This window comes from Astatotilapia calliptera, chromosome 7 (genome assembly GCF_964374335.1).
Source record: "Astatotilapia calliptera chromosome 7, fAstCal68.1, whole genome shotgun sequence".
Taxonomy (NCBI): domain Eukaryota; kingdom Metazoa; phylum Chordata; class Actinopteri; order Cichliformes; family Cichlidae; genus Astatotilapia; species Astatotilapia calliptera.
The window spans coordinates 5,812,224-5,826,553 of record NC_137428.1 but is presented as its reverse complement, the minus strand read 5'-3'; the positions used below and the strand labels follow the sequence as shown (position 1 = coordinate 5,826,553).

Sequence of the window (14,330 nt, the reverse complement as noted above, 5' to 3'; positions counted from 1 at the left end):
CACTATCTGCCTGCCAGAGGCCCTGACACTCCCAACCTGAAATTACTTTTCCCCTTTTCATAACTTCCATCATGCAGCTCACATCAGGGAATGATTTCTTTTTTTCTTTTTTTTAGATATAACCAAACCAAAGATGTGAAGCTCATATTAAACTTGGCCAGAATTTCTAAACAGCTTCTTTATGTTGGTAAAAGCAGGCAGGCACACAAAAACACAGAAGCCTCGCCCACATGCTGATTAAATCTAATTGGCTGCCCCTCATAAAAGAAGAAGAAAAAAGGGTTAAAGGGTATGTGAACAGGGATGACTTAAAAGCCCCTTTAATTTAAATAACAATAATTTTGGACTTTGAAAGCCATTGGATAAAAGAAGGGACTTGTGCCTATATTTTCTATTTTGATGCCATATTGTGAAATACAACATTAAATACCGCACACTATAACCTATAAAAAGTATAAATAATTTTTTAATCGGGGGTTTGTGCTTTGCTAGCTGTATTGCCTTAGGAATAACATTTTTGCAGTTATTTTCTTTAAAAAAGAAGGAAAGGGCTTTCTAACATTTTGTTCCATTCATAGTCACCAGATGGTGATTGACTGGGGCGACTATTGCTTGAACCATAATAAGAGCAATGATGGTAATGGATTGTCATGACATTTGATGAATGTTTCATTTAAAACGACTTTGTAATTTCTTTGTGGTGATCTCTTGACTCTTCACACCATCATCAGTACAAAATTGAAAATTACAGTTATGACAATAATTGATAAATTGACCATAGTTAGCAAATAATAGCATGCTAGTCCTTTAAATCAGAGGTCCTCGAAAATTTGATGACTGCATACAAACTTACCCTGATGTCATGGCTGCAAAATGAGTGTACACATAAAACACATGTTTGCTCACAGGATGATTGTTTCCAGTATTGGTTATTAGTTGTGTACTGATTGTTCCTTCTTTTAAACAGTAAGTGAGGTGGCATTTTTTTCTTTGACCCAGCAGTATTGGTTAATGTTAGGAATGCTTTAATCAAAGCGACACAATTGCTAGAGCTCAAAACTTGAAGCTGAAGAAAAAGGGCTGGAATTCCTTTTGGGGTTTTTAATGGGGGGTTAAGTTAAATTTGTTTATTCGATGCCTTGCCAGGACAGATATTTTCTGTTTTAGAAATTGCTTTGAATTCAGCTTTGGTCTGTACTTAACACTCTTCTAAAAACCACTAGATCTTGGCCTGCTCACAGAACTTCCCATACTCCTGTGCATCCTCCTGTCTCTCCGTCCATCTGCTCTTTTCTGTCATGTGATCATGTGAGAAACACAAGATAGACACACTAGGAGACAAGAAAACATGTTTTTCTCTCAAGTGTCATAAAACCAATTATTACTGACACGGTGCCAAGTAACTAGTTCAACCAGTATTTTGTCTGCAGTAGAGACAGACACACAAACACTCTTCTTTGTGCTTGAAGTACACATTTGCATTAGGTACAGTGTGTTCTACAGTGTATATTGTTTATTATGAATATTGTTTTTATTGTAAATTTTCAAGGTAGGTTTTTTGTTTTGTTTTTTTCCTTAGAGCAAACATATGTGAGCTGACATTTACTAAGAAACACACATTGTGTCTCTCGGCCATCTCTTCACAGAAACTGGGCGTGTTAGTTTCTTTAATTAAATCCAACTGCAGCCAGGTTCACTTTCAAAGTCTGCTAAAGGATTTCTTTTTAATCGTTTGTATTACTTTATAATAACACAGATATCGTTGTATTCACGACAAATAATGGCATGTATTTTGATTTCACCTTCACTGACTAGTTTACTAAGAAGTGCTGGCTTTATATCAAGGCTACAGATGTCTTATAAATCTAGTGAAGTGTGTGTCTCTGTAGGCAACAATACAGAGTCACACAGTAAAGCGGTCCTCATGTGTTGAAGGCTGTAATAAAAGTTCACACACATTATTGCAGCAGAACATATGTGACTCTGCAGCGTGGCAGAAGTGTACAAGCCGTGTGTGTGTGTGTGTGTCTGTGTGTGTGTGTGTGTGTGTGTGTGTGTGTGTGTCTGTCTGTCTGTCTCATCTGATCCTCATCTAGGACATATATGCAGCAGCGTAGGAGCCACTACACATGGTACTCACCTCATCTTCTCCCCTCAGGGAAATGTGTTATATACACGTTTTACATATGTGTGCCTTTGAGTCGTACATGCTCCCTATAATGAAATGTGGTGTAAAAGGAAAACAAAAACCTTTATGTGCATGAAAAAGTCAAGCGCTTGCATGGATGTACTAGATTCACACGCACACCACCTTTACCATTGTTAAGATGCAGGTGTAGCAGTGTTATGTAACAGGGTAGTGAGGATACAGGATGAATGAGTGGTCAATCACAAGGAAGAAAGGGACAGTGGGAACATTACTGCAGTGTGAGGTGCTTTGGCCAATCACGTGAGACCTTCATCCCCTGAACACTACCAGTAAAGTATGGATTCTGTCACTGGATAGTTTGTTACTTTATAGGATAACGTATTGAGCACATTTAGTCTTTTTTATAATATCTTAAAGCCTTTTTTACTCTGTGTAGTCACAATCTTAAAACATGAAACAACAAAAATCCCAGAAATGATAAACTGATGACCGTACATTCACTAAACTTCACATAAGATCTAGTGTGAAGTGTACTTGTGATTAGCTTTTTATGTTTAGTGCCGATTGTTCTCGGTGCTTATGACGCACTGTTTGACTGAGTCTTATACGAAAGCTCCTTCTGTTAGTAAGAATATTAAAGTTTATACCAAATGAATATGTCCACACTATAAAGACAATGCACAGCCATAGCAAACACAGCACTGAAAATGTACACTAATGTAAGCAGTGAAAGTCTGCTAAAGCTTTTCAGCTAAGCAGCGGTTTTACTTTTCATTTTACTTACCTGTGTGCTACTTTGCCATCTAGTTTACTACTAAAAAAAACTGCCAGTGAAGCAAGCTTCTACTTGGCTAACCTTTTTTTGCAGTAATAACCATCATCACTCACTAGTTTGGTTTTGTGTTTTTGTTTTTAATAAGAAAGAAAGAGAGAAATAGAAATTCACACCAAACAAGACCTGAATTTGATAAAAATTTAAAATTTTATAGTAAAAACCACTATTACAGTATAATATCAGCATCTGTCCTTTTTGTGTCTTATTACCTTCTCCTTTCCTCGTAGCAAATTTATGTATTTTCATTTGTATATAATTATATCTCTCTCACTGCCTCTGGCAGTTTAAAAATATTAAAAGACTGTAGTATTTAGTACACGCTGTTCCTAAACCCAGTTATGTAATGCGACAGCCAAAAGCAATGTGCCTCTAAAAAGTTTCAAGTCTGGTCTCAACTTGCCTGTCGCTCCTGTGACAAGTCGCTAATCCTCTCATGCTCAGCTGTTGTTAAACATGACAGGTTCAATTGATCATGACAGGCTATACTGTGTCATCATTACTGCTGTTTTCCATGTTTTTATTTATTTATTCATTCATTCAGTTTTCAGCTAAGTGCTGTTCCCTTGATACAGTACACCACTCTACTCTTAATCATTCATGACATCATTCCAGATTTCCCAGCGATGCCCGGCTGTCGTTTGTGTGTTTAAACTGGCCTCAACTACTGCAGAGATATGAGCTTATGCACCTGGCTGTACCTGTGTGAATTTTAAGGTCACACATGCATAAAAACATAGCAAAAAGAAAAAAACAGCAGGAGTTGCACTGATATCCCACGCAGTGATTATGGCTTGATCATACATACCTTATATAACACCCACTCTACTTGGCATGTCATCCCTGAAGCCTGGGAGGCTTTAATGACAAAGTAAAAGGTGATTTTTGGCTGTTTTGGAACTGACGAATGTTGGCGTACTGTTACTTCTGCTATTACTACTTCTATTTACCATATCACCAGAGTCGATTTTCCATGTTGACAGTATTATAAGGGCTAACCTTTGCACTGTCAGGGGTCAGCCTCAAGGCAGCAGGATGGCATACTGTAAATAAATGGCACCACTGGCCCACACCTTGCTATGTATCTAGAAAAGCAAACAAAAGCTAACAGGTACAAATGTAAAAGTGAGTGAGCCATGAATGGACTACACCTCACTGTTTTTGTAAGGGTTGAATGAAAAGGATACCCCCTCCCACCCCCAAATGGAAGTAATAAATTGGATTAAGCATAAATTTCTCTGTTAGGTACACACTCGTCGTCCGGTTTAACAAAGAAAAATGTCATTTTGTTACTGAAAAATGGAAAAGGCAGCAATGTTGAGATTTCAACCAGAAATATGTCATAGGTTGTTGTTTATCTGCAAGCATAATGAAAGGCTTTGGTTTGAATGATAGTTACAGCAATGAATGGAACAGGTTAAAGTTGCTGACTGTCACACTAAGACCTTTGTGATTGCCAGTAAAAGAACAGCCTGGATAAAAGAGCTGTGCAATCTGTAATTCCTCTGGTCAACAGCCAACGGGGGTATTTTGTGCAAAGATATTAATTCAAGATTTTAGGAGGCTTTATGTCTGAGACTCATTGTGATTTAATCACCAGATTCAAGAACCAGTTGACCCAGCAAAGACCTTCATTTATCTGATCATTTCCTGGGAAAAGAAAAATGGGCAGCATGATATAATCAGCAGGCATATATATATCTGATACTTGTTTAAGTTTTATGTGTTTAAAGATATTTGTGGTACACAGTTTGAAGCTGGAATAATGAGCATGTGTAACTGCAGTAATATTCCTGAAAATTCCTCCCACTATGCATAAAATTAGTCCCAGCATAAGAATTAAAGGATATCTGGATTAGTTTATCACTTGATATTTCTCAATACTTTTTTCCAATTTCATTTTATTGTATTTATTTATTTTAAAGTGAAATAAAACTAATTTTTTTTTTTTTTTTTAAAGTGTTTGGGGAAAATGAGGTGGTCTGTGCTTACTCTGATCGGCATCTTACTTGTCTTAAATAAACTGTCATGCTCGAGTTCTTTAACTTCCCAGAGCTTCCTATTACCCGTAGCCTAGATTGTATCTGATGTCTGCTGTCTTGAGTATAAACACCTGCTGAGGACAGGATGAGGGAGCTGTAAAGGTTGATGTATGACTGAGGTCTTTGTTTCTGCTTGTCAAATGCAGAACTTGCCACTGACGTGTTAAAATGGAGTATTGTATGTTGGTTAATAAAGAAGAGAGGCCACACAGGAAATCTCTGACAAAACATCACAAAGATACAGCCATAGTGAGTTTTCTCGACACTTGAGTAAGAGTCAGATATTCTGTTTGTAAACCCCCCAGTACAACTGGCCTACTCTTCTTTATCCTCTCGCTTGCATTTATCACAGGTGTGTGATTTCAGTCCCGTCCTTGCACTATTTTTTTTTTTTTTCCTTCAGATGGTGAAGATGTGATGAATTTCTCTTTATAAATGTTTTTTAAACCACCAGCTTCCTCTGTGCTGTGCGAAAATGTTGTCATGCTAACATGCCACTTCAAACCGTGAATACCTACTTGTTAAACATCAGAATTTTGCAGTTGACATTTAGTGAGTGTAGATGCACAGAGCATGTGCGCCACCTGTAAAGAGAAAAAAAAAATTTGTAGATCTGTTTAAACGTTTTTGCTCTTGCTAGTCGGTGCCAAAAATACTATTTGAATAAAGCTAAACAACTTGATTCTACTAATATAGAACAGCAGTTACCTGTTAGTTCAGATATGTTATAATGCCACCTGTTAGATTTTTTTCTATGTAATAGGAAGTGGGTTTTTTTTGGGGGGGTTTAAGAAGGTGAAAATTAAGATAAATGGCATCTGTGCAAAACCAACACGGTTCTGCAACACTTTAATGTAGAAAATGAGCTGTTGTATGTGAACTGTGTCAGTGTAAAGTAGCATATAATCATTTGATGGATGAAATGCATAACCACATTCTGCACAGGCTTCTGAAGGCTGCTGTTCTCGCACTCCTGCTGTTAGCCACAGTCAACTAACTAGTACGATGTTGTGTGTGTGTGTGTGTGTGTGTGTGTGTGTGTGTGTGTGTGTGTGTGTGTGTGTGTGTGTGTGCAGGTTAAAGAAAAATAGTAATATTAACTCAACTTAAATTTAATGCGCTTGTACCTGGGGACCCGTAAGTGCAACAGTGCCCATTTCCACAGTGGTTCTCCAAGTGTATCACTGGTGTCAGGTGTCACAGACGCATCATGTACTAAGAAGCCAGTTAAAGCAGGAAGCACAGAGTACCTGAGCCCAGCTTGTGGGTCTTGCTGAGTCACGGCAAAGGAAATGGTTTTACTGGTGCAGCACTGTACCACAGTTTCTCTCGCTCTCCCTCTCTCTCTCTCTCTCTCTCTTCCCCCCCCCCTCTCTTTCTCCCTCTCTCTTTCCCTCTCTCTCTCTCCTGTTTCCTTTATGTCTCCTTACAGTTTAATTGAATTTAAATTATGCATGGTGTGTCTGCTAGAGGAGAGTGAGAATAGTAACAGAGTAAGAATGACTTTTCTTTTCATGCCTGTATGTGCCGTCCATATCTGTGTTTGTATACATTACTGTATATTCATCAGTTTATTTTGTAACTTTCCCTGATTACTTTTGTGCACACAGCCTCTAGAGCCTAAAAGCAACCTGAGCTCAGTTTAGCTGACTGATGTTACCCAGCTCATCATTCCCCATTACTGCGCCACACACACAATAGGCTTTACATGATTTATTGTACGAGTGTCTGTGTGAGACGGAGCTTGACACAAGTATGTCACAACCATCTTAGTGTATTTTTAAAAAATAAATAAATTTTAAAAAAAAATCCATCTCTCTGTAGTGTGGTCCCAACCTGATACCCACACTAAATGTTCTAGTAGTGCCATGAAGCTCCTCGTGAGTGCAAACAGCATTAACGCAGCAGTTTTTGTTTGACACGACGGTGAAATATGTTAAAATATGTCAGTGACAAACAGTCTGACAGTTACAGACTATCAGACTGTAACATGTCAAGAGAGCTCATTGTGCTCACTTTTTGTTAGATATGTTTGGATAAATGTATTGCATATAGAGCTGATGCTTTCACCTCTCGTTCCCTTAACAGAACAAATCAATGTGTCCCTTGTGTATTGATTTAGGGGTCAGAACAATACAGCTCAAATGAAAACCCTGTGACGGGCCCGTATAAAAGCTGTGCACAAATGATTGCCCACAAATCTCAGTGAGCTAAAGCAGTGTGCATTTAGGCAAGAAAACGTTCTCTTAATTAAATATTCTCTATGCACCTTGTGAATTGAACCATGCGTGCAACAATGTCAGATTACAGGCAACTTTATACTTTTTGTTGTTGGGTTTTTTGTTTGTTTGTTTTTTTGTTTTGTTTTTTGGGGGGGGGGGGGGGGGGTGTTCGTTATTATTTGGTTGTGGTGTTTTTTACATTTATGTGGTCTGGGGGAGGGGTAACTTGAGTGTGGTCAATGTAATGGCAGGCAGGAACGAGCAAACTGAATGGTGACTCAATGTAACTTATAGTTGTAGCATGTTCATAACATATTTCATACGTGTACATATTACATACTGTAATAGACCCATTCTGTAGTATACTTACATATCTATATTATTGCTAATATATATTGTAATATATCTATCATGGCTAAAGCACTTCTGGATGGATGCAAACTGCATTTCGTTGCCCTGTACCTGTGACATGTGCAATGACAATAAAGTTTAATTCTATTCTATTCTATGTGGGTTGTTGCATGGAGAAAGGGTTTTCACAAGTTTAGGTTTCCACCTTGAATGAAGGGAGCACACCCATATGCGCAGGCATGTAGACTGTCCAGCTGCACACACAACAAAAAAATCATTAGCCATGCAAGTCCAGATCTAGCAATTGTTCAACAGTGTTTTTCTTGTTTAATAGTGCTTGTGCGTGTGCATTATTCTCCAAATGGTCATTTCTTGTTTTTGTTTGAGCCATGTGTTTTCATTTCTTGTGCCATTCAGCTGTCTCTGGAGGGGGGGGGGGGGTTTCTTATAGGATTTCTTTGCCTATATAAAGTAATTATTTGAGTTCATTTAAAGGCTGAGCACTGAATACTGTGGGGTTGCTCCATGGGGTTGTGCTGCTTAGTGAAACATTTAAATGGTTATAAAGACCACCTTGGCCATATGCTTGTATAGTATGGGACCAGGTCAAGGAGCACCATTACCATAGTGTCAATTCTTCCACTGAATTACCTCCACTGGCTTGTATAGTAAGACAGCCAGACTGAGGGCTGGTCACAGTGAATGGCTGTTTTGCATCAGGTTGGGGCTGTCTCCAACCACATGCAGCTAAAGCCACCATAGCTAACCTGCTCAGTCTAATCACTTCTCACACACTGACAGAAACACACAATCAAGCCAAACAGCACTGAGTCAATCAAACACAGAGTTGAGAAAAGGCATATTCCCACAGACAAACTTTCATATCTCTTCCAGCCACAAGTCCTCCTTCACATCATCACAGCACAGTCAGACATTTTAATCCAAGAAACTCAATTGCTGTTTATTTCATGTGGAGTTGATGCAGGCTGGGTTATTATTGGCTGGCAAAGGAGAGTGAAACGGCCTTGACGGTAAAGACGGGGTCTCACTGTGCAGTGAAGCATAGCTAGAATTTTCGATAATACTTTGTGTCACAGGCAATGCATCTTTTTTTAATTTTGTTCAAAGGCTGTGTATCTATGAAGTGTTTTTGTGTCAAATATTTAAAGTCCTTAGAAACAGAAACAATGAAAAATAAAGGAAGGACAGATGGCATCCGAAATATTCAGAGCGCTGCTCTGTTTGGATCCAAACACGCTTTGTATGCATAACCTCTTTCAGGATGTTTGTACAATATTTGATTCCACGTTGCTTTGTTTTCGCCTGACGGATTCTCTTAGATAAGCTGCTGGGTGGGGACAATTGTTTGTGGTTTATTTGGACCCAAGAACATTTTCTACGTCTGTTGGCTTTGGCAGATGAGCTAAATGTCATTTGAGCTCCTGAGAGTGATCATCTGTGGTGCAATTTAAGAGGAGCTGTGGTATGGATGGGATGGGATCATTTCAAATAAATGCCAGAAACCATAATTAATAACTGAATAAACCCACAGAATTGGTTCTGATATCCAGGAAATAAAATGAAATCGTTTTATATTAGTTCACTAAATGAACCAAACTAAATATGTGAAGTCGATCGGGTTAAACTGCTGCATCTGGGTGTAGCAGTCAGATCCCAGAACATAATTATAACTCACCAGTGTTGTTTGTGTCTGCTGCCATGTCACTTATTAGTCTGGAAGCTTGGGTATTAAAAAACTGTTCCCATGAAATGAAACCTGTCCTACAGTAAATGTTCAAGATGGAAAACGGCATTAATTGAAAATCACGTTATTGGATTCTGCTTAGATGATAAAGCTTAAGATCTCTTGCAGTGTGTAGGTTTTGTAGACACGCATGTGATGAAGCAACATGTAGGCATTCTGCCAAAACAAGCTTATGAAGTGTTCCAGCTGTGTGTTTGTATTCTCATGATGCTAACTAATGCTAAAGCTAGAGAACCAACCCAAGTTATGATATAAGAATAATGTAACAAAGCAAACATTTCTTCTTGTATATTAAAAAGTAGATGTCCCATTTTCATTGTCATTATTGGTTGCTCACCTCTGGAAAAGGCTGTGTCACACCTTTATTATGTTCTCTTTGAACATTTAGCACAGGATTGATTGGACACATTAGACGATTGTCGAGTAAACGTTATCTTATTCTAGGATTCTATGATGCCAGTGTTTGGCTGATCCCTAGTATTTATGGCAGAGTGACAAATTCACTATCTTTACACACTGAACGTACTTGACATTTAAATGTGTACGATAATGAGAAATGTTAGTAGAGAGATGTTTGGCTCAAAAACTGCAGCACTTCTGTATCACAGTGCCATCAAGCCCTTGGATCTGTGTTTTTTTTTTTCTTTCTTTTTGTTTAGATAACTTGCTAGGATTTGTCATTTAATGTAATCTCCACTTTTTGTTTTCCCCTAAAGTTGAATATTTCTTCACATTTATTTCTGTCTTTCAGGGAGTTGTCATCCAGACAGCAGAACAGCTTCCCGTTCAGGAAGGCCAAAGAGTCTAAGCTGATCTGACACTGAAGGAAGAAGAAAAGATGTGATGGAACAAGGGAGGAATACAGTGCTTAAACCTTACTATGTAGTTTGGTTTGGGATCTGGAATAGTTGGTAAAGGATGTGTGATTAAGTTGCGCCTCAAACACACCCAGATCATCTGAGGTCAATCTGATTTTATAGTTTGTGCTGAGCTGTATAGCCAATCTCAGATCAGCCGCAGTGTGAAACCTGCTAACTGTTTTATGTAGTTTGATTGTGTAACTGAAATTTTATTGTGTGCTTATTTTCTGTCTACTGGTGCAATGTATTTCTTCTAGTTGAATCATAAATGCTTAACACTGACATTTTATTCCCTTTAGCAGCTGACACTAATAAATTATATTGTTTTTGAAAGTGACACGTTATTTATTTAGGAGCATGCCCAAACTGCACTCTGCGTTGGTTGTGCCAGTTTTTCATCAGACTATCAAAACCACCGTCTTACTATGTAATTATTTTGAACCAGTATTGGAACTCTTATCAGTCACACCCAGAAAGTGTCACCAGTGCTCAGTCTTTGATGTTTGTGTTCACTGCATTTAAATTGAGTGCAAAAAGCTTTGGAAATTGGGTCAGTTTGACTGGTTATTGGTGCAGTTGTGCTCCAGGATAAAAGCGGTGGCTTCTGGTTAAAATGCTGAAAATGACCACATTCTACAGACGAGGACTGTCTTGTTAACATTAACTGTCATTCCTCCCTCGGACTCAAAAATAGCAGGAACAGAAAGAGCAGAATGTTTTTGTAGCACTGCAATAAATATCAATAAGTTCAGGGTGTTCAGTGTGTGCCTTCGATACTGGAGACTGTGGTTTACATTTAATATGACAAAGCTCAATATTAGCATCATTTAATCAGACTTTAACGTAAAGAACTGTGGAAAACAAGAAAACACAAGAACTTTGGTTTGGATTTCAATGATTGTGGCTCCCTCGTGATTTAAATTTTAACCAGGAAGCTTGTGCGTAAGTCTGACTCGTCCTGGTGCTACTTTACGTTAGTATGTAACTCTCTGCGTTCCAGCCACTGAAGACAGCAGTCAAAGCTGAGCACTGGAAATATTTTGAAGCTTATGGTTTAACATCATTAATGGTTTACGTAGCCTTCTAGTAGAAGAACATTTGACTGACATGGAATGACTGAAATAGATTTTTGGGGATGACCCTCAGTTAGCAGCTGGTTGTACTGAAGCTAAGCTGGCAGCTTCTAGCTGCATTGTTAGTTAGCATGATCTTAACATTTGAAACTTGGCAACATTTCAGGCCAGTATGTGTATATAATCTGATCTCTCACCTCCCACAGTTCAAAGTAGAATAATGCAAGTTTATGTGAGTTACAAAAGCAGAAGGGAGTCAACTTGTTGAATGTCACAGATGTGTTTGGAAATGTCTTTAAAAAGGGTTTCCTAATAAGTAACTTTTCACAATATCATGTCTATTTCAGAGCATGCAACTGTTTTAATTTAAGATACTGTAGTTAACTCACATTTGAAGTAATTAAATGACGTGACTGGTTTTGGAAGTTAACATGACTGCAAAGATTAAATTTTTAAACTGATCTACTTTGTTTAATTTTAAATTCTGCCTTTTCATTCAAATTCATATTTTATTTGTCACACACAACCATACACAGTACAACATGTGGTGAAATGCTTATTGCTGTGCAATGCCCGACCATTAAATGACAGTGAGATTTAGAGATTTACAGACTACAAAATTTACAGATTTTAACTTAGAAATTTACAGTAAAAATGTGCAAATAAATAACGATTTACAGAGGAAATTATGAAAGGGAAAAATAAAATTATAAGAAGTGTGCCAATAAACAGAGTGTGTGCGGTGATGCGATGTGTGTGAGAGAGTCCAGTCCTACACCTGGTTCAGGGCAAGAATAGCCTGGGGGAAGAAGCTCCGCCTCATTCTCTCTGTTTTGGCCTTAAGGAAGCGGAAGCGCTTCCCAGACCTCAACAGTGAGAAGAGCCCATTGTTGGGATGGGAGAGGTCCATCATAATCTTGTCTGTCCTGCTTGGTGCTGTTCCCAAACCAGGTGCGAATGTTTTCCGTCAGGATGCTCTCGATGGTGCAGAAGTAGAAGTTCTTATTCTCTCTAGTCTGACTTGTTTCTTTCTGCTTTGAAAAATTCAATGTCCCTTTTCCAGTTTATCCACTCTCCCTCTTCTGCACAGGTCCAAACCATCTGTCTTTCCACTCTTTCTCCAGCTGTCACTCTCATATACTTATTTGTAATCCCGGCCACACGCAACAAGAATCTAAACACCTCCAACTTAACAACCTTCACCACCTCTGCTCCTTGTATACTCATCATTTAGTCTGTCTCCCTCTCAGTCACACTAATGTATTTTGTATTGCTTCTACTGACTTTCATTCCTCTAGTCTCCAGTGCATACCTCCACCCCTCCAGTCTCTCTTCCACCTGCCTGTTACTCTTACTACAGATCAGTACCATCTGCAAACATCATGGTCCATGGAGACTCCTGCCTGACCTCATTTGTCAGCCTGTCCATCATCACTGCAAACAAGAATGGGCTCACAGCTGATCCCTGATGTACTCCCACCTAGGGCTGGGCCATATTATACCGTTCACGGTAATACCGGGGAGTAAAACGCGCGTGCGCAGTGCCTTTGTTTTCATATGCACATGGCCGATTGTTGAGTGAAACAGATGAACCAGAATTGGTTTGTAAAAATGGTGCAACTTCAGTGATGTGGAACTGGTTTGGTGTTTGTCCGTCAGATACACAACAAAGCACATTTTTTGCAGAACATGCAAGCGGCCGTTGTTATTGTCATATTTGTCGGACTAAGATGCTCTTAAATCTGGGAGTAATCTGGGTCCTAAACTCCGTATGCTTCAGGTCAAACAACACTGCAGCATCACTTAGAGTTAAAAACTGTCTAAATTCTTTCATCTTTAATAAAACGATCAGCATTGCTGCTTTACCAGGTGTAACTATGAAGTTTAACTTCCAGGCATCCATGAAAACAAAAGTTATTACATTTAACGGAGTTAGAAGTTAGCAGGAAGCTAGCGGAAGTTAGCTCGCTAGTTTCGCTAGTTACCTAAGCATGATATTGCATGTTCTGACCGAGAGATTTCTGAAAAAAATCAAACGTACAGCTCTGCTATCACTTCCAACATAAATGAAGACAGGAAACTAAACAGCAGTGACGTTTGCAGGGTTACTGAAGTTGGGCTAGCTGGTATATAATGATGTGCTACGTGATCGCTAGCGACACAGCTATGTTAGCATAACATAAACAGTGAAGCTGGAGGACGAACACTAACACTTTTCCACTTATAAAAGTTAACGTGAAGGTTCTTCATGGTTAGAGACAAATGCAATCGCATGGCAGGATGCTGTAAATGGACCAAACTTCAGTCAGGAGAACAACTGAGATAATCCATCCACAATACGAGGTTAGTCATTAATATACTGCAACAACATGGGAATAGAGCAGCTGCCAGAGAATTCAACATTAATGAATCAATGGCACAGAAGTGGAGGAAGCAAGAAGAATGAGTTTAATAAAGTTTGATTTATCTGACTGCTTTGTTTTGCTTAATGTGCCTTATAATCCCGTGCACCTTATGGTCCGAAAAATGCGTACTGCACACTGCAGTTTAATGTTGCAAAGCACCTCTTTTTAACTTCAGTGGATATTATACATGGTTATGCTCAGGATATGTCAGCCCATTTCTACTGGAAATGCCTTTTGGTTAAACTGTCAGCAAGGAATTTGCATTTGCACTGTTACATTTTTATAAAGCTTTAATGTACATAAAAACCAGCTTCTTGTTTAAGTGAAAATAAATGGAAGGTTGTCTTTTTGCGCTAGTAATGTTGTGGAGTTGTATTTTGTCTCGCATCAATTATATCGTCGGTTATATCGTTATCGCAAATTTTCAAATATATATCGTGATAAATATTTTTGGCCATATCGCCCTGCTCTACTCCCACCCCATCCCATCTGTCACTCCTGCCGCATGCTTCACCACTGTCATGTTACGTGTCCTGCACCATCACATACTGTACTTCTCTGCCACTCCCGACTCCTCATGCAGTACTATAGCTCCTCTCTTGGCGCACAGATGTGCAACTTCTGATCATCT

At 38.8% G+C, this 14,330-nt stretch overlaps 1 protein-coding gene across 2 annotated transcripts in view; it reads left to right on the top strand.

Annotated features, from left to right (window-relative positions):
• Positions 1-11,755, top strand: part of LOC113025237 (TBC1 domain family member 2B) — a 62,429-nt gene extending 50,674 nt beyond the window's left edge. For both annotated transcript variants that reach the window (XM_080304090.1, XM_026172771.2), the window contains one exon: positions 10,113-11,755. In XM_080304090.1, the coding sequence (XP_080160216.1) occupies positions 10,113-10,179 (67 nt within the window). In that variant the 3' untranslated portion in view covers positions 10,180-11,755. The remainder of the gene's footprint in view (positions 1-10,112) is intronic.
• Positions 11,756-14,330: the final 2,575 nt, after the last annotated feature.